At 40.6% G+C, this 20185-nt stretch overlaps 2 protein-coding genes across 2 annotated transcripts; one reads left to right on the top strand and one right to left on the bottom strand.

Annotated features, from left to right (window-relative positions):
• Positions 1–312: 312 nt before the first annotated feature.
• nt5dc3 (5'-nucleotidase domain containing 3) lies at positions 313–8860 on the bottom strand. The gene is made up of 14 exons (XM_006782589.2): positions 8460–8860; positions 7707–7891; positions 7185–7259; positions 7035–7090; positions 6838–6928; positions 6619–6756; positions 5747–5807; positions 5483–5585; positions 4726–4827; positions 4501–4582; positions 4316–4402; positions 1860–2000; positions 1686–1750; positions 313–1582 (listed from the first exon to the last, which is right to left on the bottom strand). The coding sequence occupies exons 1-14, from the start codon at positions 8749–8751 to the stop codon at positions 1321–1323; spliced, it is 1740 nt and encodes a 579-aa protein (XP_006782652.2). The 5' UTR covers positions 8752–8860; the 3' UTR covers positions 313–1320.
• Positions 8861–12483: 3623 nt separating this feature from the next.
• On the top strand, positions 12484–18077 carry hsp90b1 (heat shock protein 90, beta (grp94), member 1). The gene is made up of 18 exons (XM_006782590.3): positions 12484–12658; positions 13129–13231; positions 13554–13695; positions 13791–13907; positions 13992–14323; positions 14557–14668; positions 14779–14904; positions 15101–15217; positions 15320–15457; positions 15553–15630; positions 15735–15800; positions 16049–16318; positions 16415–16660; positions 16781–16917; positions 17008–17086; positions 17251–17406; positions 17611–17706; positions 17809–18077. The coding sequence occupies exons 1-18, from the start codon at positions 12610–12612 to the stop codon at positions 17830–17832; spliced, it is 2388 nt and encodes a 795-aa protein (XP_006782653.2). The 5' UTR covers positions 12484–12609; the 3' UTR covers positions 17833–18077.
• Positions 18078–20185: the final 2108 nt, after the last annotated feature.

The raw sequence follows: 20185 nt of genomic DNA, 5'->3' as shown, positions 1-20185 counted from the left end.
GCCTGCACCTGCCTGACAGTTAAAGCCCCAGATGCAATACGGTAAATTAGTCAGTAACACGATTTGGGTGGGGGATTAATCCCAATAAATCCTCTGCTATAACTGTAATTAGAAACTTGAGTGGTTATTAACACCGGTGCAATTAGTCCTGAAAATTAAATTTCAACTATGAAACCTTTTGTTGTTTGTATAGGTAATAATACCAATAACATAAGCAAAGAATGAATGGATTACTCATTCAGTAAACACATACGTGCTAATTAAGTTGGCAGATCAGATCATGCCCTTTTAAATGACGACATAATCACTGGGTTAGGATCAGGCCATTTCCAGTTTAATAAATAATGAAATAAACCGTAAGTAAACACTTCATAAACACATAATTTAAACCACAGACCCAGACTATGAGGTCATGGTTGTGGCCACTGTAATTTTCCCTTTGATATTCCTTTTTTAAAAACTCCAGCATATATATATATATATATATATATATATATAAAATATAGCCACGGTTACAGCACAAAACATTTCACTCATCTCCTACAAAAGTGTCAAACCTAACAAACCCAAAACGCAGCTTCCTTCACACATCAAAAAGCAACATTCATGCTAAATATAGCGATGATGTTCTATTGTTTTTTTCTCCTGAGAAAATTGAACATTTCTCACGTGCTAAAATGAGACATACAGGCTGTGCTGTGTGAGAATTCCTAAAACTATTAAACGTCTCAGAACATCAAAGTGCAGTTTGCTTGACAATGTGCAGCAAATAATGACATCAACGGAGATTGTGGCTGGCAAATGTTTTTCTGAAAAAGCTAATTGCAACAAAGTTATATCAGGGTGTTGCAAAAAAAAAAAAAATACTGCAGTAACGTAAACAAAGGGATTAAGGCAACGCAGTCTGTAATGTAACTGTAAATATCCATTACACCCACAGATGCAAAGGACATAAAAGGCATAGATGATTTGTGTGCAACTCACAGCTCGAAATAGGAGAAAACAAAAATGGTGCGTGACTGCCCCCTGTTGTTTGTACTGCATAAAATCATCTATTTGTTTAATTAAAGAATTCTGTCAAACACAAACTACTCATCTTAAGACTTGTTGTTTTACAAGGACATAAATTACTCATTTAAAGCACAAATTTCATAATCAGTTTACATCAACTGTCACCATTGGAGCTCACTTCAAAATGTGGCATGCCTCTTTAAAATACAGTAACTCAAAACTGCAGAAAATAAAATTAAATAAATGAACGAATGATTGAGATCATTCAGCCTCTGTGTTTTGCTTTTTACGGTGGTTTTCTGTTGCTAATCACACTCTGCTTTGGTCCTGTGGAGCTGGAGAGGAGGCACCTAAGCTGGCAGAACCGTGCTCAGGCCAGTAGGGGGCTTCGTGCTGCAGAGGAGTACGGCGAGGGAAAAAGGTGTGCTGGAAGTCGTAGTTGAGCAGGCAGCTGATGGAGGCCATGTAGATGTCAGCGAAGCGCGAGAGTCGGCGTGAGAAGTAAGTGGGGTTGTGGTATGTTCGAAAGAGACTTCCAAACTGAGCATTGAAGATGTCCTTTGTCTGAGGCCTGTAATATATGAAAACACAACGAGATATGGTTAGATCGATTCCACAATATCTCTAAAAATGATCCAAAATGGTTTTAGATAAATAAAACATTTTGTTATTACTTCATGGCTTCTCTTTCTTTGATCCACTCCTCGACCACAGCTCGAGACGTTGGATCCCTGTGCACCTGTTAGAGAGCAGTGCATAAATGTGAACCAAAAAAACTTATAATATACAATAACAATAATAATACAAATAAAAGACTAAGAGGAGGGATGATATACTAGGTTTCTGACCTGCATCTGTTCAATAAGTCCAGTCAGTGACTGTAACCAGGTCATCATGCGGACGTACTCTGGTGTATTCATGATCTTAATCTCCTTCCTCAGCTCAGGGATGATGGCACCCGTCCTCCAGCCATGTTTCAGTGTTAGATCCTGTTGAACAAATAATCAGTAGATCCATCTTGATGATCATGATAGGCCAATAATTTAGAAATATACTCCTTCAGTCTGGGGCTTGAGCCGTGAATCTTTAGTACATGGTATGGAGGAAATAAATCATTAAACAATAATAAACACAGAACACAGTGTTTCAGTACTTACGGTAGTAAGTCTAAGTAAAGACAGATAACCAGAACTAAACTATAACAATTTCATCTGCTAGTTAAAAGGAACATGACACAGACCTCTGGAAATGCCATCTGCAACACATCCAAAGCGGGAACATGTTTTGGACTTGAGTAATTAAAAAGAGGAAACTCAGAAATGTTTCTACTCTGTGCCCACTTGCAGCAATGAGCTTATTCCACAGCCAGACAGCCTGAGTGTAAGCTGTGACTAGTGTAAACTACAAAATGCCAGCTTCCATCTCTCTAAACAAGCAAGACGACATAATTGACTCCTGGCTGCCTGCCACCTGCAAGGCATCATGCCAACAATATAAAATCTACCTCTCATTATCAGCTTTTACTGCTAATCAAGTTTATACATATATGTAACCTGCTTTGTCCAAGCTGTTGCCAGTTCCTGAGTTACAGGCATGAAAAGATAAGAGGCGGTGATGTGCTGTGCTACTCATTACTGAATTTCCCGGAGGAACCTACCCAAGGGATTAATAAAGTTCTAACTATCTATCTATCTATCATTACAGCAGGTGTGTCATACAAACTTAAGTGATCACTTTAAAAACACATCAAATGTCAATGGGGGAAAAAATCCTACTGGATATCTATGCTGATATCTACTGTGTAATGTGTTAGGAATGAAAGGAAGCCGGATCATTTGATGAAAATCAAAATGATCAATCTACACTCAGTAGTTTGTATGGTGCCCACGTGGTTACATGCATGCCTGACAACGTTGGGCCATGCTTCTAATGAGACAACGGTTGGGGAATCTCCCAGATCTGAACAAGGGCATTACTGAACTCCTGGACAGTTAACGTTCAATCTGGCTGCGTTGGATAGACTAAAACATAATGTCCCAGAGGTGTTCTGCTGGATTCAGATCAGCCGAACATTGAGGTCAGTCAGTGGTATCAATTATGTAATCCTCCAGGAAATGCCTGCATACTCTCACACATGAGGCATTGTCATGTACCAGGAGGAACCCAGGACCCACTGCATCAGAGTAGGTTCTCACAATGGGTCCAGGGATTTCATCCTGATAACTAATGGGAATCATGGTGCTGTCGGCTAGCCTGTAGAGGTCTGTCCCAGCCTCCATGGATATACCTCCCCAGACCTCACTGACCCACCACCAAACCAGTCATGCCGAACAATATTAGAGGCAGCATAACGTTCTCCACAATTCTAAAGCCCAAACCAGACTCTTTTATGTCTGTCAGGTGCTCAGGGTGAACCTGCTCTCATCTGTGAAAAGCACAGGGTGCCGTTCTGGTATTCTATGGCAAATGCCAATTGAGCCCTCAAGCCACTCTCATGAAGTCTGTTTCTACTTGTCTGGTCAGATTCACACCAATGGCCTGCTGGAGGTCATTTTGCAGCTCTGGCATTCTCATCCTGTTCCTCTGTATCTGCTCTTTTGTGCAAAAACAGATCAACAGCCCTGTTTGGCCCTCTTAGAGTAACTGCCTGTCTCCTGGAATCTCCTCCATGCTCCTGAGACTGTGCTGGGAGACACAGTAAACCTTATGGAAATTGCATGTATGACTGGAGGACTTGGAGGAGGAGGAGGAGGAGTGGGACTACTGCAAAACTAGTGAAAAACAGCCAGAAAATACGAGGAGGGAAAAAAATCTCTGTGGCCTCCACCTATAATACCATTCCTGTTTTGGGGGTAGATTCATTGTTGCTCCACTAGTGCACCTGTTGTTAATTTAATTAACATGAAAGCAACTAAAACCTATTAACAACCCCCTCTGCTACTTAACTGACCAGATCAATACCCAGAGGTTTAACTGACCTGATACTGTGCTCTTATTAAAAAGTCTTCCTGTAATTTATCAGCCAAACCCAATGCAGCGTCTAAGTAACTACGCTTCAGTGCATTTCGTTGTATATTTCACACCCTGTTGTCTTCTTCCAGAACAGGTAAGACTTAGATTGTTGTAAAGAATAATCCAGCCTGAGACCTTTGAGTTCTGGGAAAACACACTAAATGGAGCATTATCAAAGCACTGCATGATCAAAGCGGGGTTCCACTCTTTGTTTGTATTCATAGTATAATCGTTTTTTAACACTACAGGCCTTGGTGTAGTTTTAATGCTTTGTTATAAATATGCAACTTACTGCCAAGTCGCTGTAGATGTGATCTCCAAAGTAGAGTACTTTGGATCCTCTCCAGCCGGTCAGCCTGAGGAATTCATAAAGGTTTCCCTGAATACCAAAGTCATACAAAAAGAAAAATTAACCATTTGTTTCATCATGCAGTGTATCCAGTGAGATTTATTAGAATTATTAAATGGGCACAGTACCTGTTTATAGATCTGCCCTTTTTCCAGCCTGTGAATTCTGTCCCACAGCAGCACACCTTTGTCTGTTACTCGCCTGAAAGGTCTAAAACAAAACGGCAAATTGGATATTTAGTAAAACGATGCACATTTTTATACAACGATCAACACAATGTAGCCACACTGGCATGTGTTATTTAAGTGCCCTAAAACATAACATGGAGATAGTATGAGAAGCATATTACTTACTTCCTCCTGTCATTAAAGAAACTAGGTTTATCAGCTTGAACAATGACAACATCAAACAAGTCCCTCCAGTCTTTTCCTACGATGTAGTTCATTCCTCGATCCCTGCAGCAAACAAAGATTACGCTTTTTACTTTGTCAGCAACGCCTTAGAGCTCATGATGAGGGTGCAATAACACTAAGCTTAGGGCATAGCTTTACACCTGGATTAGCATGTCAATGCAGCACTAGGCTAACGTAAACTCAGTTAAACTTGCAAATTGGTCCACCTGTTAATTCATAAAAATGGAGGACAGTCAAATCCAAACCCAGCTGGGCACAACTATTGCCTGTTAATTAAAATATCAATATCTCATTTTAACATTTACACATTTACTAACACAGTTATTATGCCCATTCTTCCAATTACGACATTAATAAAAACACGAGATCTTGCACATTGTAGCACACATCAAACCCATCCTGATAAGTCAGTGTAACAAAATATTATATCAAAGACATCATTTCAGTGATTTTTCAACCTTTCGAGGTTGGATACGCACAAGCTTGTTATATTTCTGGAAAAAAAAAGACACTTCAAAAGGCTTCACAGTGAATGATTTACAATGAATTACAAATACCAGCCTGCTGATGTGTGTTTGCCCAGCCATAAAACTTGGGGCATTATAAAGCGGCACCAATTAAACATTAGTACACCAATACACGACATTTTTAATTAATCACGTCAACAAACACTTGCACTCTGTTTGCTCTCACTTACACAAAGTCAAAAGGGCTATTGGTAATGAGGAACATCTTTTTTCCTTGCGCTGACAGCTTCTTCAGCACAGCGTGGCTTTGCTCACCATAGCAAATGTACTTCTCTGAAAAGAGAGAGGGGGAAAAGAAACCCTATGCTTTTAATTGTAAATCACAGCTTCATTAAGCCTAAATTAAGTTTTTATTTCTTGGCAACTATTCAGATGTGGCCATATCATTTCTTTCATTAGTTCAAACTAAGTAATATAAATCAAAGTAAAATTACCAATATCCGCCTCCACAGCTCGGTACATTATGCCCTTGACATGAACATCCCGAATAGCTTCCTGTGAAGAAAAGTAAACAGCCCTTAGCCACAAGTTATAACTTCAGCGACGCTATGTTAACATTCAGGTCCAATAGCAACTTTGCTGTGAATATAAACAGTTGACTTAGAAGCACAAAGCAAGTGCATCTGTGAATACAAATGAATATGAAGAAAGAAAGCCCCAGAGTTTTGTTTCTTTGGTGACACACTGAGAAAGTGTTTGAATCAATGAGTGTGCGAGTAAACTTTCCCCTGAAATCCCGATCCCCTCAGGGAAAACTTAGGATGTTTAACATATACAAAGATTGTTTGATGCACAAAAGAAGTAAAAAATAATAAAATTGGCTTGGAAGTAGTTAAAAAATGGAGGAGGGGGGTGTCCTTGAGAAAACATGAGAAGCATTAGCGGAACAGAGAGTCAGTGTGAGGACTTTTTAAAGACAGCGATCTGACAAATACCCTGCAGTGTGACACAGAACTGAGAGGCCCACCATGACAGTTGGCCTCAAAGGGAGAACGCAGATCTGATTTTTCGCCGGTCTCCCTGTGAAGTCGTGGAACCACCAGAGAACAGACGCACATGGCTGCAAGCGGGCGTGCTTGACTAAAATTAGACATTGCTTTTCAGATCTAAAAATAAGATGGAACCAAATGGCTGGAGTACCACAGCGCTCCCTGGAAACATGTAAATACAGTTACAGTCATGAACATGTGGCTGGATTTATTCTCATCACACACACACTGGCCTTTTGGGAGATCCAATCAGGAAAAAGGGAGTGCTGTTAAATCATTGCATTAAAACAAGGTACAGCGATAACAAGACAGCTGACCTTTACATCTTTGTAGAGATGGACTGGCTCATAGTCGATGTTGTGCCTCATGAAGAAGTCGTTGACACACGACAGAAGGGTCATCTCAGGCAGGGAGAATATGTCCATGAACTGTTTCATCGTATGGCCATGTGAACTCTGCAGGGAAGTCATTATCATAATTATTATGTTTGTTACAGTATCAGTGTGGAGACATGACAGTGTGGAGGTGATGATCACCTTGCCATAGAAGTCACTCATGATCTCCAGAGGAACATGGCAGCCTTCATACATGGCAATTACTTCTTCATCAGGAACTGGATGAAGACCTCTGAATCAAAAACATTAAACAATGTAAATTCCTAAACAGCATGTCATTTGTATCGTCATATAAATGGTCACTACTCAGGCATGGAATTAACAAAGTGCACACATACCTGTATACAGTTCCCAACTGGATATAGTGAAAGGCATCTATCTTCATCAGTAATGCCTAAAAATGATTAAATATAATCATCATACCGATGGTCCTCACATCGATCTTAGATTGTCTAAACAGTTTAAGACAATGGAAGCTCCACTCTCACCTTTTGGACGTCATAGTGAAGTCCTCTTACAGCAAAATTTGGAATGTATTCGTACTTTCGCAGACCCTCTGGATACTTTAAAAAAACACAAAGGTTTACATTTAGTGACAAGAAAAGCATTAGGTTTACTTAAAACCAATGAGCAACATAAATCACCGACAAAGGTAAATATACTTTTGCAGATGGAGCTTAAACAGGGCTGTAGCTTCGTTTAAACCTTAACCCACTGACAACCTTTAAGAATCTGTTACATAAATTAACTTTGTTTTTAGCCAATGCACAACAACCACCGCCTCAAGACGCTTTGGATTGTTTGGTAAAGACCCTAAACCCAAACAATCAGATGACCCGTACGAGCAAGCATTTGGTGACAGTGGGAAGGAAAAACTCCCTTTTCAAAGGAAGAAGCCTGACAGAACCGGGCTCAGGGATGGGTGGCCATGTGTGGGCAACCGGTTGTGGTTGAGCGGAGGGGTGACTTAATCAGTAGTGTCAGGTTGTAGAATCATTCACAACACACACCCGGTGTTTAGTGACGAGGATGTCCCGTGCTATGTTGAAGATGAGAGTGTGGAGATGGCTGGAGTAGAATGCCAGAGTGTAGTCGTAGTCGAACCCGTAGATCTCTATGTCTCGCAGACTCATCTCATTGTTGGCAAAAATAGTGTCTGGGTCGACAGAGTTGGCAGTTATAACGGAGATCAGATCTGAGAAGAAAAATAAAAACACAAGAGCTTTCTTCAGCTTATTTGAATTCAGAAATATATACAATAATACAGATGAAGAATGTATCTCTATATATCCTACCTCTTTCTTAACAAGTGGGCCAATCTCAGCAAAACTTTGCACAGACACATGTACGGCAATTATTAACATCTGTGTTTTTAAAAGAACACCTCAGTCAAACATCAGCACAGTGTTGATTTAACCCTTCAATGTCAACTTCCCAACAAATTCTGACCTTTAAAAAAGATCAATAAGTAATGCAATAAATAAAAACATGCAGGTTTTAAGGTTCCGAAATGTAGACATTGGGGATTTGTTAGCATCAGTGAGACACAAATAAATCAAGTTACAGAGACAGGTACAACCTAATTTCCACATTTAGAGTCTGCTGTCTGAGAAGCTATTAATATAGAGAAATGGCGAAATGTAGTGCATTAGTCAGAAGGAAACACAAGCCAAAACAGAGTTATAAAGAAACAGCAGCTTTATATTTAGGGCAGGGCTGTAATTATTAATGAGGAGCCGCCTCACTGTGAACAGTGACCTTACCTCCAGTTTGTCTTTTGGTCTCATCGTAAACAGACCACAGCCTCTCTGTCGTGTTCTGGCCGTCTAAGGAGCTGCTACAAACCGATGCTGCGCACTTTCTGGCTCTGGGCTCGTGGGAGAGTAGCTGACCAACTCCCTGGGACACCGCTCTGAAATTCCGTTTCCATAACCGAGACCTTACCGGGTGGTAGTGGTGGTGTAACCCCTGTACGACATTACAGAAAATATTGGCCCTCTGCAGACAGTCCGTGTGTTTCAGAAGAGACGAGAGCGGCAAAGACCAGGGCGCCATAGCTTTGTTCAGAGCGTGGCGGACCGTGCGGAGGTTGCGGTGTACTCCCCAGCCGACTGCACGCGGCAACGGGCTCCCTCGGCAAAAACAGAAACTGTCGCCGTGTAGTTGCTCTTACGTCACTTCCCAGTTTGGTAAGGTCACGACCAGCCAGCCAATCGGGAGCTCGTGCGTTTGACGTTCAGTGCCTCCCATAGCCTGAATATATTTATAAATGCATATAAGACGCATATTTCTAATACTTTATGCTCGCTCCTTACTCCCCTTCCGTCATTTGGGATCACAGGTAGCCAACACGTAGTAAATGTGTTATTAGAGAGTAGAAATCCAATAAAATATGAGAGCAATAAAAGACTGAATGCCGAATCAAATCTATCTATCTATCTATCTATCTATCTATCTATCTATCTATCTATCTATCTATCTATCATTTTGGGACGAGGATTATCAGAAAAAGTTGTGTGTCTTTTAGCTTCTGCTTGTTACGCTGCCCACATAAACATGTAAACAGAATGAGCAAGCAGTAGAATAATATGCACATTCGTGGGAGAAGCTTGCACCAGTGTTTTTTCTATCATTTGTGTTTACTATAAGGTGTATATTTTAAGTCAGTAGCTAAATAGTGCCGCTTAGTGGATAAAGATCAGCGGTACACTCATTCGCTGTATGCTTGTACAGCATTGTCAAGATGAGTTGGTGTAATACTCACCGTCAACACTACTTAGCAGGTGTGTACGTGTGTTGCAGTACCCGGAGAGAACCCACGCAAACACGTGGAGAATAAGCAAACTCCACACAGAAAGGCCCCGGCCTGATGGTGGAAATGAACTCGGGCTTGCTGCGAGGCAACAGTGCTAACCACCATGCCACCTTGCTGCCCCATATATCTAACCAACTAACAACTGCAGTAGCTCTATATCAATTTGACCTCTGGAGTAATCTACTGATCTTGAGGGGGAGGTCGGAGGTAAAATGTGACATGACACGATGATTTTTGATAAATTAATTCTTAAGCTGACCTTGAAGACCTTGGTGGATGTGAGCTACATTTTAATTGATTGTGAACATGACATCATCTACACCCCTACAAAGTTTTATCATAATTCATTCAAAACCTTTGGCACTATCGTTTTTACAGACTGAAAGTATGACGTGCACATATGCATGCAAACGCTACTAAAACTTTCGCCTCCTATGCAGAGGTGGAGGGAAGGCTCAAGACTTTTGATCAGTGCAACACCAAAAGTCATTATTTCACCTCCAGATAGCTCACAATATAGCTATTAGGCTAATACAGTGTGTGCTTCTTACTTTTTTAGCAGATGACATCACATCTATCTAATATTAGCTAGATGGACTAGCTACATAGCAGAAATCGTGAAATCCCACGTGAACAGGCTTAGAGTCTTATATCATTAGATACTCTGAGACTTTGCTAATTTTTCCAAATTCAAGGTTTATATCTAAAGACAACAAACATTGTCTGGTTCAGTTTACTCTATATTAATGTAAGTGGAAAGCTATTCCTTAATTGATAACTTATCATTCCTCACTGGGATGCTCTTACCAAACCAATCACATAATTAGTCTGCCTCATTAGTTGATACCAAAAAAGGAAAAGAAAATGCAAAATCTCTCAGTCCAAACATTTAACATTTTCAGATAGATATTAAGTATCTCACATACGTATGTGAGCTTATCAAATGAAAAGACTCTACCTTTCATCAAAGTTATCCAAGGAAAGAATTCTGTGATCATCCACTTTATTTTGTGGTCTTTTAGGTCTTTTGGTTTTGCTGAACTCGCCAGTGTATTTCTTTTTAAGAAGGTATCAGTTCATTGATCTGGCCACTCCTGAAGGTTTTGCCATCTCTCTGATGGATGTATTTGGGTTTTAGTGTAATGATTGTTGTTGTTGTTGTTTTTTTCACTTGCATCAATATCTCTTTGGAACTCATATTGAGATTTCCAGTGAAGAGTAACCAAATACAAGTTCAGCACTTGGAATGAACTGCAGATCTCCTTGATTTGCCATGGAGTAATGAGGGAACAGGCCTCACCTGGCCATGAAGCTCCTGAAAATGGGGCACTCTGTATAAAAAGTGCGGAACTTTTTAAACAGTGTCTGCAAAGGGTTTGCACTTTAATTCACACAGTGAATTAAAGTCTAAATCTTTCTAAATCAATCAATCATTGTGAACAGAGACTAAGACTAATAGAGACTAATAATGATATAGCGGCGCAGTGGTTACCACTGACACTTAAATGCAAGAAGGTCCAGAGTTTGAATCCACCAGCCAGCTGAGACCTTTCTGTGTGGAGTTTGTTTTTCCTGTGTAGGTTCACATTGAATTGTGAATAATGATCTTGGATTGGGTAAGCAGAAGGATTGTGACTTAAAATTGGGTAAACAAATTAATTCTGCTTAAAAAAAAGAAAATGCAGCTCCTCACCTTCTTAATAGAACCCATAAAATGGAGCATATTCCCCCTGTCCTGACCTCCCTTCACTGGTTCCTGTGTATTTTACAATTGATTTTTGATGTTGCATTGTATGTTTGAATCAAGCTATCTCAGCCATAAGCGCAACATTTGTTTGAGTCCACCTTTGAAACAAGCTTTTCTTCTTTTGCTTTTGACCCTGCTTTGAAGGCATTAAGGCTGTTTTGTGTTTTTTTTGCAGTCCTTTTAGGTTGATGTGTGTGGGCATGTGCGCACATGTGTATATCTTGTATTTTATTATGTAATCCACCTTTTTATGTACAGAACTTCGGTAATCTTTGTTGTTTAAAAGATGCTTTATGAAAATTGTATTAGACTGGAAAAGTCCTTTTTAAGATAGAACAATGACTTACTGTAATGTAGTAAATCAAATTATTGACCTTATAACAAAAAAAGTACTAGCCCAGTATTTTATTATTTATCTTTAAATTGTTAATTCTGATCTTTTTTCCATTCACATTTGGAGAAACATCACACTTAATAGGAGCTGACACTGTGGTCAGACAGTCAATTGTAATACATTTGAGATGTTCAGTATTGACGATGGTTGTCATTTTTTTAAAAATAAGATTCACAGTATGTCTTTTAAATATCGCTGCTGACACGATCGCTAACACCCCTGACACAAAACAAACTGAGCAAGCAGCACAATAATGATATCCTGATCTGCGGGAGAACATAAGAACTAGTTCCTGAAACATTAGCATTTGCCATTTCAGCTTGCTAACTATATAGCGCCACCAAGTGGATTAGATTCGGTGACTAACTTGAAATAGACTCATTCATTATAATTTATGCTTCCACAGCATTACGATGCATCCAGTCATTTAAAGGAAAGGGAATGCAAAATTCCAGAATAACGCGCCATATACACATCAAGAAACACTGCATCATTTACTTTTGTAGAGACTGAAACTGCCTTGGAGCCATAAACCAAACATTCGCCGTCTTTCTATTATTAATCCTAAGTGTGTTCCTTGGCTCTGGAACTTTAATTGGAAGTGCTGTCAGTGATGTTTTCCCTACAATGAAAGGTAAATTTTAGGAAGTGATGTGCTGATTATTCATTCCTAGCCAATGGTGTACAGCCACGATTTTCGGGTCTAGGCATATGTTGAAGAAACTGATTGGACAACATGTACCGTAGACTGTATTGTGATTGGTCGACGGTCGTGCGTGGTGCACAGCCATTGGTCGGTAGTCACGGGGTAAGGCGAGTGGGCTCTTTTGGTGGGAGAGACAGCTAGTCATTCCTCGTTGTAAAAGCCAGTGCTGCATGCGCTGATCTCCCGGCTATTGTCTCAGCAGCTGAAGGCTCAAGTCGTCAGGCAGGCAGTCAGTCAGGAAGCATCTCACAATGAAACGAGTCTGGGTGATAGGGCTTCTTTTTGCACTCTTAGCATTTGGTGAGTAGTGGTATTTTTTTAAATTATTCATTATTTTAGCTACCTTTAGCCCGTATGCTAACACTAACTTGGTTTTTGCTTTTCTTTTCATTCACTGTGGAGTTTGTACGTTCTCTCTGTACTTGACTTTAAAAGGCTTGCAGGTGTCAAAGCAACGGAGAGCGTATTTAATTTACCTGTTATTTTAGAGTAACGCCAGTGTCCGTTAATCTCCTTGCCTTTCCAGAACTTTCTAGCAGAAACACCATCTGTGTTGAAGCTGTCTCATGTTAGCTAACCTCCACTGTTGCAAACATGCACGTTTAAATAATGATTAAAAGGCTGAGACGGTCAGACGTTACGTCTTAATTAATTTGGTGACTGAGCATGTGTTTGCACAGTGCTTTAAAAACTTAATGAGAGTCTAAAATTACCACATGTTCCCGGTAATTGATAATGAATTTTAATCGAGCAACTTCGTCCCTTGACAGCTGCTGTAAAGGCAAATGATGAACTTGACGTTGACGGGACAGTAGAGGAGGACTTGGGTAAAAGCAGGGATGGCTCCAGAACAGACGATGAAGTGGTGCAGAGGTAGGTGTTACTTTCCGTAAGTCTATATACCTTTCTAGAAAACTGCAGTTACTGTATCAGGGAAAGTCCACTAAGTCTTAGCAGAACAAGGTCAAGAAGATAAAGCTTATGTACAGGTGCTCAGGGCCACTTTGGAGTTACAGTGGAGGCAGAGGTGTGCAAGTTTTACTGTAAAGTTGTTTGTAATAATAGGAAGTTATATGTATCTTGCTTCCATCTTCAATCTTAGTTATCTGAAAGGACAACAGATTTGTTTGGCAGCAAAGATTTGCTGTTGTTCCCCTCTCTTACCCTGTTTGTATTTGCATCTGTCTGCCTTCAGAGAGGAGGAGGCAATCCAGCTGGACGGTTTGAATGCAGCTCAGATTAAGGAACTCAGGGAAAAGTCTGAAAAACATGCCTTTCAGGCTGAAGTTAACCGTATGATGAAGCTGATCATCAACTCTCTCTACAAGAACAAGGAGGTGGGCAGGAATAATCTTTACTCAACCCTGTGTCTACATATTTGTATTTAAGACATTTCTCACAGAGCTCATCATCACTTTTTTTTGTGCTGCAGATCTTCCTTAGGGAGTTGATTTCCAATGCCTCGGATGCTCTGGATAAGATCCGCTTGTTGTCCCTAACCAACGAGGATGCAATGGCCACAAATGAAGAGCTGACCATCAAAATAAAGGTATGCATTAACTTACTGAATGCTGACACCTTTAATGGAAAAGCTGTGCATCCACTAATTGAATTTCATTATTTCTATCCCCAGTCTGATAAGGAGAAGAACATGCTGCACATCACTGACACTGGTATTGGAATGACCAAGGAGGAGCTAGTAAAGAACTTGGGAACCATTGCCAAGTCAGGCACCAGCGAATTCCTTAACAAGATGACAGAGATGCAGGAAGAGGACCAGTCTACCTCAGAGCTGATCGGACAGTTTGGTGTCGGTTTCTACTCTGCCTTCCTTGTTGCTGACAAGGTCATTGTGACATCAAAGCACAACAATGGCACACAGCATATCTGGGAGTCTGACTCAAATCAGTTCTCTGTCATTGAGGACCCCCGTGGGGACACACTGGGTAGAGGAACCACCATCACGTATGTTATTTATGTGCTAACATTTGCCCGCACCAGATTTGGTTTCTTGATCTTTTTAAACAGCTCTTGTGAAATTAATTTTACACCAACTTTATTTGTCAAAGCTTATGAAATCGTTGTTAATGTACAGTCTCTATTGAAGAACTGCAGAGTATTTTCATGCTGCTACATGAGTCTGAAATGTTATAAAAGCCTGAAATTTTAAATTTAATCTCGTCTTTGTCTAATTGCAGACTTGTCCTAAAGGAGGAGGCCTCAGACTACCTGGAGCTGGAGACCATCAAGAACCTTGTCAAGAAATACTCTCAGTTCATCAACTTCCCCATCTATGTGTGGGCCAGCAAGGTGACTACTTTGTCATTTCCTTCAACACTATGAGTCAGACTTAATTCCAGATTGAAACTAACAAATATGGAAATGAACAAACTGTTGCATAATTTATTTTAACATTCAAGACTGAGACGGTTGAAGAGCCCATTGAGGAAGATGCTGACGCAGCAGAGGAACCAGAGAAAGAGGCTTCTGAAGATGAGGCTGAAGTAGAGGAAGAAGAAGACAAAGACAAACCAAAAACAAAGAAGGTATGTTGATGAAGAAATGGTGGTTGAGACTATATTTACACGTGCGTGTGATCATTAACAGTTTTTTATGGTGGGTTAAAGTCCCACTGAGTCATTAAGATTTATGGACTATTTTACTCAGAAAGAAGTCTGTGAAAATATGTCTGACCTAAAATGCATATTTTTCAAAAGTTATATAATTGTGTGTGATGTGTAGGTTGAGAAGACTGTGTGGGACTGGGAACTGATGAATGATATCAAGCCCATCTGGCAGAGGCCTGCTAAGGAGGTTGAGGAAGATGAGTACAAGGCTTTCTACAAGACCTTCTCAAAGGTAGGCACACATACTTTATGATACTTTATCAAACCGGCTCTATAGGCTGGTATACTAATGTCTGATTTTTATAAACTTTACCCATCTTTCATCTTCCAACAGGACAATGATGACCCTATGGCTCACATCCACTTCACAGCTGAGGGTGAGGTCACTTTCAAGTCCATCCTGTTTGTGCCCACTTCAGCTCCCCGTGGGCTCTTTGACGAGTATGGCTCCAAGAAGAACGATTACATCAAGGTGTGTACTCTAAGCAATATTTAGTATCAAATTTATTCAACTTTTCAGCAATTCCCCAAAAACTGAGTTTCAAAGTAAATGCCTTCCATTCGCAGCTGTTTGTCAGGAGAGTTTTCATCACAGACGACTTCAATGACATGATGCCCAAGTACCTGAACTTCATCAAGGGAGTGGTGAGTTATTTTTAACTCTTATTTGGTCTCATGCTAATGTTATGTGCTTGGTCTCTGCATTAATATCACCTGCACTGTGATTAAGGGAAACTTTATTTTGTTAGGTTGACTCTGACGACCTTCCTCTGAATGTGTCCAGAGAAACTCTGCAGCAGCACAAACTGCTCAAGGTGAGCTCAACATGCAGCCCTGTTCGCTTCCCATTCCATCATTTAGTCATCATTAACCAATGAAGCCTTTGATTAAAATGGATAATGAAGCAAAGCAATTTTTATGTAGTGCAAATCATAAAGTGCTTTCAGGAATAACAGGGGGCACTAGAACATGGTTAAATGAAACCATAAATTAAAGATTCTGAATAACTAACACTAGATTTAATGCAGTATGAAATGGTCATTACCTACTTTGTCTTTTTCAGGTTATCCGCAAGAAGTTGGTCCGTAAGACTCTGGACATGATTAAGAAGATTGCAGAGGAACAGTACAACGATAAGTTCTGGAAGGAGTTTGGCACCAACATCAAGCTGGGTGTGATCGAGGATCACTCCAACAGGACCCGTCTCGCTAAGCTGCTGCGCTTCCAGACCTCCAACAGTGAAACAGACCTGGCCAGTCTGGAACAGTATGTGGAGCGCATGAAAGAGAAGCAGGATAAGATCTATTTCATGGCTGGCACCAGCAGGAAAGAGGTGAGTGAATGTGTGTGTTTTGGTCAGGAGAAAGAAGTGTAAACTATCCTACACTAGCTGAAATTCTCATGTCTCTTGTTCTTCCATCCACTACAGGCTGAGTCTTCTCCCTTTGTTGAGAAGCTGCTGAAGAAGGGCTATGAGGTCATCTACCTGACAGAGCCTGTGGATGAGTACTGCATCCAGGCACTGCCAGAGTTTGATGGAAAACGCTTCCAGAACGTGGCCAAGGAAGGTGTCAAATTTGACGAGAGTGAAAAGACCAAGGAGAAGAGGGAGGCCCTGGAGAAGGAGTTTGAACCTCTCACAACTTGGCTGAAGGACAAACCTCTAAAGGACATGGTAATTCTGTGATATTAAAAGAATGGGGCATGAGCGCCAGCTGTAGAAGCAGTTAATTTTGGCTCTAGCTGCATATTTATGTCTGCAACATTTAATGCATTGCTTTTTATTCCCCAACAGATTGAGAAGGCTGTTCTCTCTCAGAGGCTAACCAACTCACCCTGTGCCTTGGTTGCCAGTCAGTATGGCTGGTCAGGGAACATGGAGAGGATCATGAAGGCACAGGCCTACCAGACAGGAAAGGACATTTCCACAAAGTGAGTGTTAATCCTGGGCTCGTCTTTGCATTCATTACTCCCACTGCTATTGGTTTGTTCTAAATCTGTATTTCCATTTAATCTTTCCAGTTATTACGCCAGCCAGAAGAAAACACTAGAACTCAACCCCAAACATCCTCTTGTCAAGCAGTTGCTTAATAGAGTCAATGTGAGTTTAACCACTGTCATTTTTGTACATCTGTACTATGTTAATGGTCCTTTACTAAGATTACCATCAAATTACTTAGTAAATGTAGTTCATTACATGAATAAACTTAAAATGGACCAATCAGAGCACATAGTTGAACAGTTTCTTTTCCTCACAACCCCCAGACTGATGCTGAGGATCAGACTGCATCAGATCTGGCTGTGGTTCTGTTTGAGACGGCCACACTGCGCTCAGGATACCAGCTCGCTGATACAAAAGCTTATGGAGACAGAATAGAGCGCATGCTCCGACTCAGCTTGAATGTACCACTAGATGAACAGGCAAGTCACTGCAGCTCTTGTATGGTATACTAATTTGCATAGCAGATGTTTTGGTGTCTGAACTAATGGTTCCTCTTCCAGCCGTGAGCCTTTTTGAGTTTAGTCTTGTCTCTGCTTTTTAAATCTTCTTTGTAAAATGTTAAGTATTTGTGCAGTGATTTTTAAGACCGTATGATATGTTTAATAATCATGGCTCTTTTATAGATTGAAGAAGAACCTGAGGAGGAGCCTGAAGAACCAGTAGAAGATGACTCTGAAGATAAAGAGGAGACTGTGGATGAGGATGATGACGAAGAAACGGTGAGAAGACTTCACACACTCTTGCTTGAGGACAATGTAAAATTAAGAATCTAAGTGTTGAAGTGGTTTACTCTTCTGACCTTTCTCTAATCATGCTTGCAGACAAAAGACAAGGATGAACTGTGAAGCACTGAAGGGAAGAGCGTGTAACAGTGGAGCTGGAAAATGGACTTAAGTCTCTGTTTCAGTGCCACCGTGGTCACATTATTCTGGGTGGGGTCCCTGGGTTGGGGTTTTTTAAAGCAAATATTTGTTTTTGTTTCTTTTGTATTACATTCCTCATGACTGTAAATTTGTTAATATTTAACTGACCTGTTTATGGAAAGATGTGATCCTGTCTATTGATCAAATAAATGTTTCGTGGAAAAATGCTTGCATCGTTTCTGGTGTTTTATTCAAAACTGAGAGTTGCTTTCAGACAGGTCTTGGCTACCATTTTCTTTTTCAGTCACCTTAATCCCAACATATCAAAAGTACAGTCTGGCTGTAGCGTATAGTGTAATACATCTACTCATGCATAGGGTGCCATGACACTTTTTACAGTTTGTTTTCAGACTGAAATGATGTAAATAAGCTCACGGAAATGCAGGTGGACGCCCCACTGGTAGGTTGGATTACGGACTATTTAACAAGTCGACCACAGCATGTCTGACTAAAGAGCTGCCGCTCAGATAACATCCTGAGCAGCACAGGGGCTCTGCAGGGGACTGTCCTGTCACCCTTCCTCTTCACCCTCTACACATCTGACTTCAGGTACAAGTCTCAATCATGTCATCTGCAGAAATTCTCAGATGACTGCCTTTGTGGGCTGCATCAGGGATGGACAGGAGGAGTACAGGAGTGTGGTGGACAGCTTTATCGAGTGGTGTGAGCTAAACCACCTACAGCTTAACATCACAAAGACAAAAGAACTGATTATGGACTTTAGGAAGCAGGCTCCTCCTCCTAACCCTGTCACCATCAGAGGGGCTGATGTGGAGATCGTTGAGGACTACCGGTACCTGGGGGTACACTTGGACTGTAAACTGGACTGGACCAAGAACACCAATGCTATCTTCAAAAAAGGGCAGCGTCGGCTTTTCCTTCTGAGGCGACTCAGGTCCTTCAATGTTGGTAGGAAAATGCTGACCATGTTCTATCACTCGGTGTTGGAGAGCGTCGTGTTCTTTGCAGCAGTGTGCTGGTGAAGACAGCTGATGCCAACAGGCTGAACAAACTGATTAAAAAGGCTGGTTCTGTCCTGGGTGTCAGACTTGAGAACCTGGAGGAAGTGTCTGAGAGGAGAATGCTAAAAAAAAAAAGCTTTCTATCATGGACAGCCCCTGTCACCCCATGATGGACCATCGGCGCAAACGCAGCAAAAGACTCATTGCCCCGAAATGCAGAACTGACCGCCACAGTAAATCCTTTGTACCGGTGGCAATATAACTCTTCATCACTGTGTAGATGATTTTCCTGAGAGTATTACCAGTGTTATTCTGTTCCCTTTCAGACCGTGCAATATTACCCAACAGTACCTTATTGAATATTTGTTTCATCCCCCCATCTTACGCTGCTACTCCCTTTATTCTTTTGCACAATACTGTCACTTTCTAGAATCGCCTGCACTGATAGTTAAGTTATTTATTCTCCAGGATATAGTTATATATTACTTCGTTAGAGTTATTTGATACTATGTCTTGCACTATCCTACTGTTTATTACTGTATAGTAGTATTCTTATTGTATATATTGTGTATCTTATTCATCTGTTCCTCTGTCTCTCCTGCTGCTTTGAGCATGTACATAACAAAAGAATTTCCCTCGGGATAAATAAAGTGATTCTTATTATTATTCTTATTAAAGAGTCATGGTGACATGAGCTGTTCTACATTTAGGATCCTTTACTGTTCTTTTCGGTTGCACATTTATGCAAATTTAATGAGGAAGGATGCATTTAAAAAAAAAAAAAAATTAAGTGCACTGAGGGTGACACCCCTGTGGTTTCTCTACAGCAACCCCAGGGAGATGGCTTACTGGTAAGATGTCATGAAGACTGATGCATCTTATACAGGATGTCTTCATTGAGCCATGCCTCTTTCTTTTTTCTTTTTTCTTTTTTTTCTTTCTTTCTTAAATTTACTGAAAGTGAGCAGAACTAGGTGCCTAGCCTTAATTGTTGGATATAGTGATTTTGACTATAATAATATTGTACACTAAATGCTAAATCTAATAAAAAATCTACTTGTGTGGGTTTATCTCAGAATCTGTTACAATGACCTAAGACCACAGGCTTGTCAAGGTTTACAGGAAAGCACAAATGAAACCCACAAGGATGTGGAACAGCCTGTAGAAGCAAGAAATAAAACTTGTTTGGGGTTTGTTTGTTTGTTTGTTTGTTTGTGGGGGTTTTTTTTGGCGGGGAGGGCGTCTTCACCACTGAATTAATTATCTAATTTTACACAGTAAGCTTATTTTACCCTTAGTAATACCCAAGGAAT

Source organism: Neolamprologus brichardi, chromosome 7 (genome assembly GCF_056152115.1).
Source record: "Neolamprologus brichardi isolate AB-2024 chromosome 7, ASM5615211v1, whole genome shotgun sequence".
In the NCBI taxonomy this organism is placed as follows: domain Eukaryota; kingdom Metazoa; phylum Chordata; class Actinopteri; order Cichliformes; family Cichlidae; genus Neolamprologus; species Neolamprologus brichardi.
The sequence above is the reverse complement of the archived record's forward strand: the minus strand, read 5'-3'. Positions and strand labels throughout refer to the sequence as shown.

Bases quoted from the DNA above. Each gene is read 5' to 3' on its own strand.
- nt5dc3 (XM_006782589.2), bottom strand. From the start codon at position 8,751: ATGGCGCCCTGGTCTTTGCCGCTCTCGTCTCTTCTGAAACACACGGAC. The intron at 1,751-1,859 runs GTCAGAAACCTA...GCTCTCTAACAG, and splicing joins GACTTATTGAACAGATGCAG to GTGCACAGGGATCCAACGTC. The intron at 1,583-1,685 runs GTAATAACAAAA...CATATATTACAG, and splicing joins AAAGAAAGAGAAGCCATGAA to GCCTCAGACAAAGGACATCT.
- hsp90b1 (XM_006782590.3), top strand. From the start codon at position 12,610: ATGAAACGAGTCTGGGTGATAGGGCTTCTTTTTGCACTCTTAGCATTT. The intron at 16,661-16,780 runs GTAATTCTGTGA...ATTCCCCAACAG, and splicing joins ACAAACCTCTAAAGGACATG to ATTGAGAAGGCTGTTCTCTC. The intron at 16,918-17,007 runs GTGAGTGTTAAT...TAATCTTTCCAG, and splicing joins GGAAAGGACATTTCCACAAA to TTATTACGCCAGCCAGAAGA.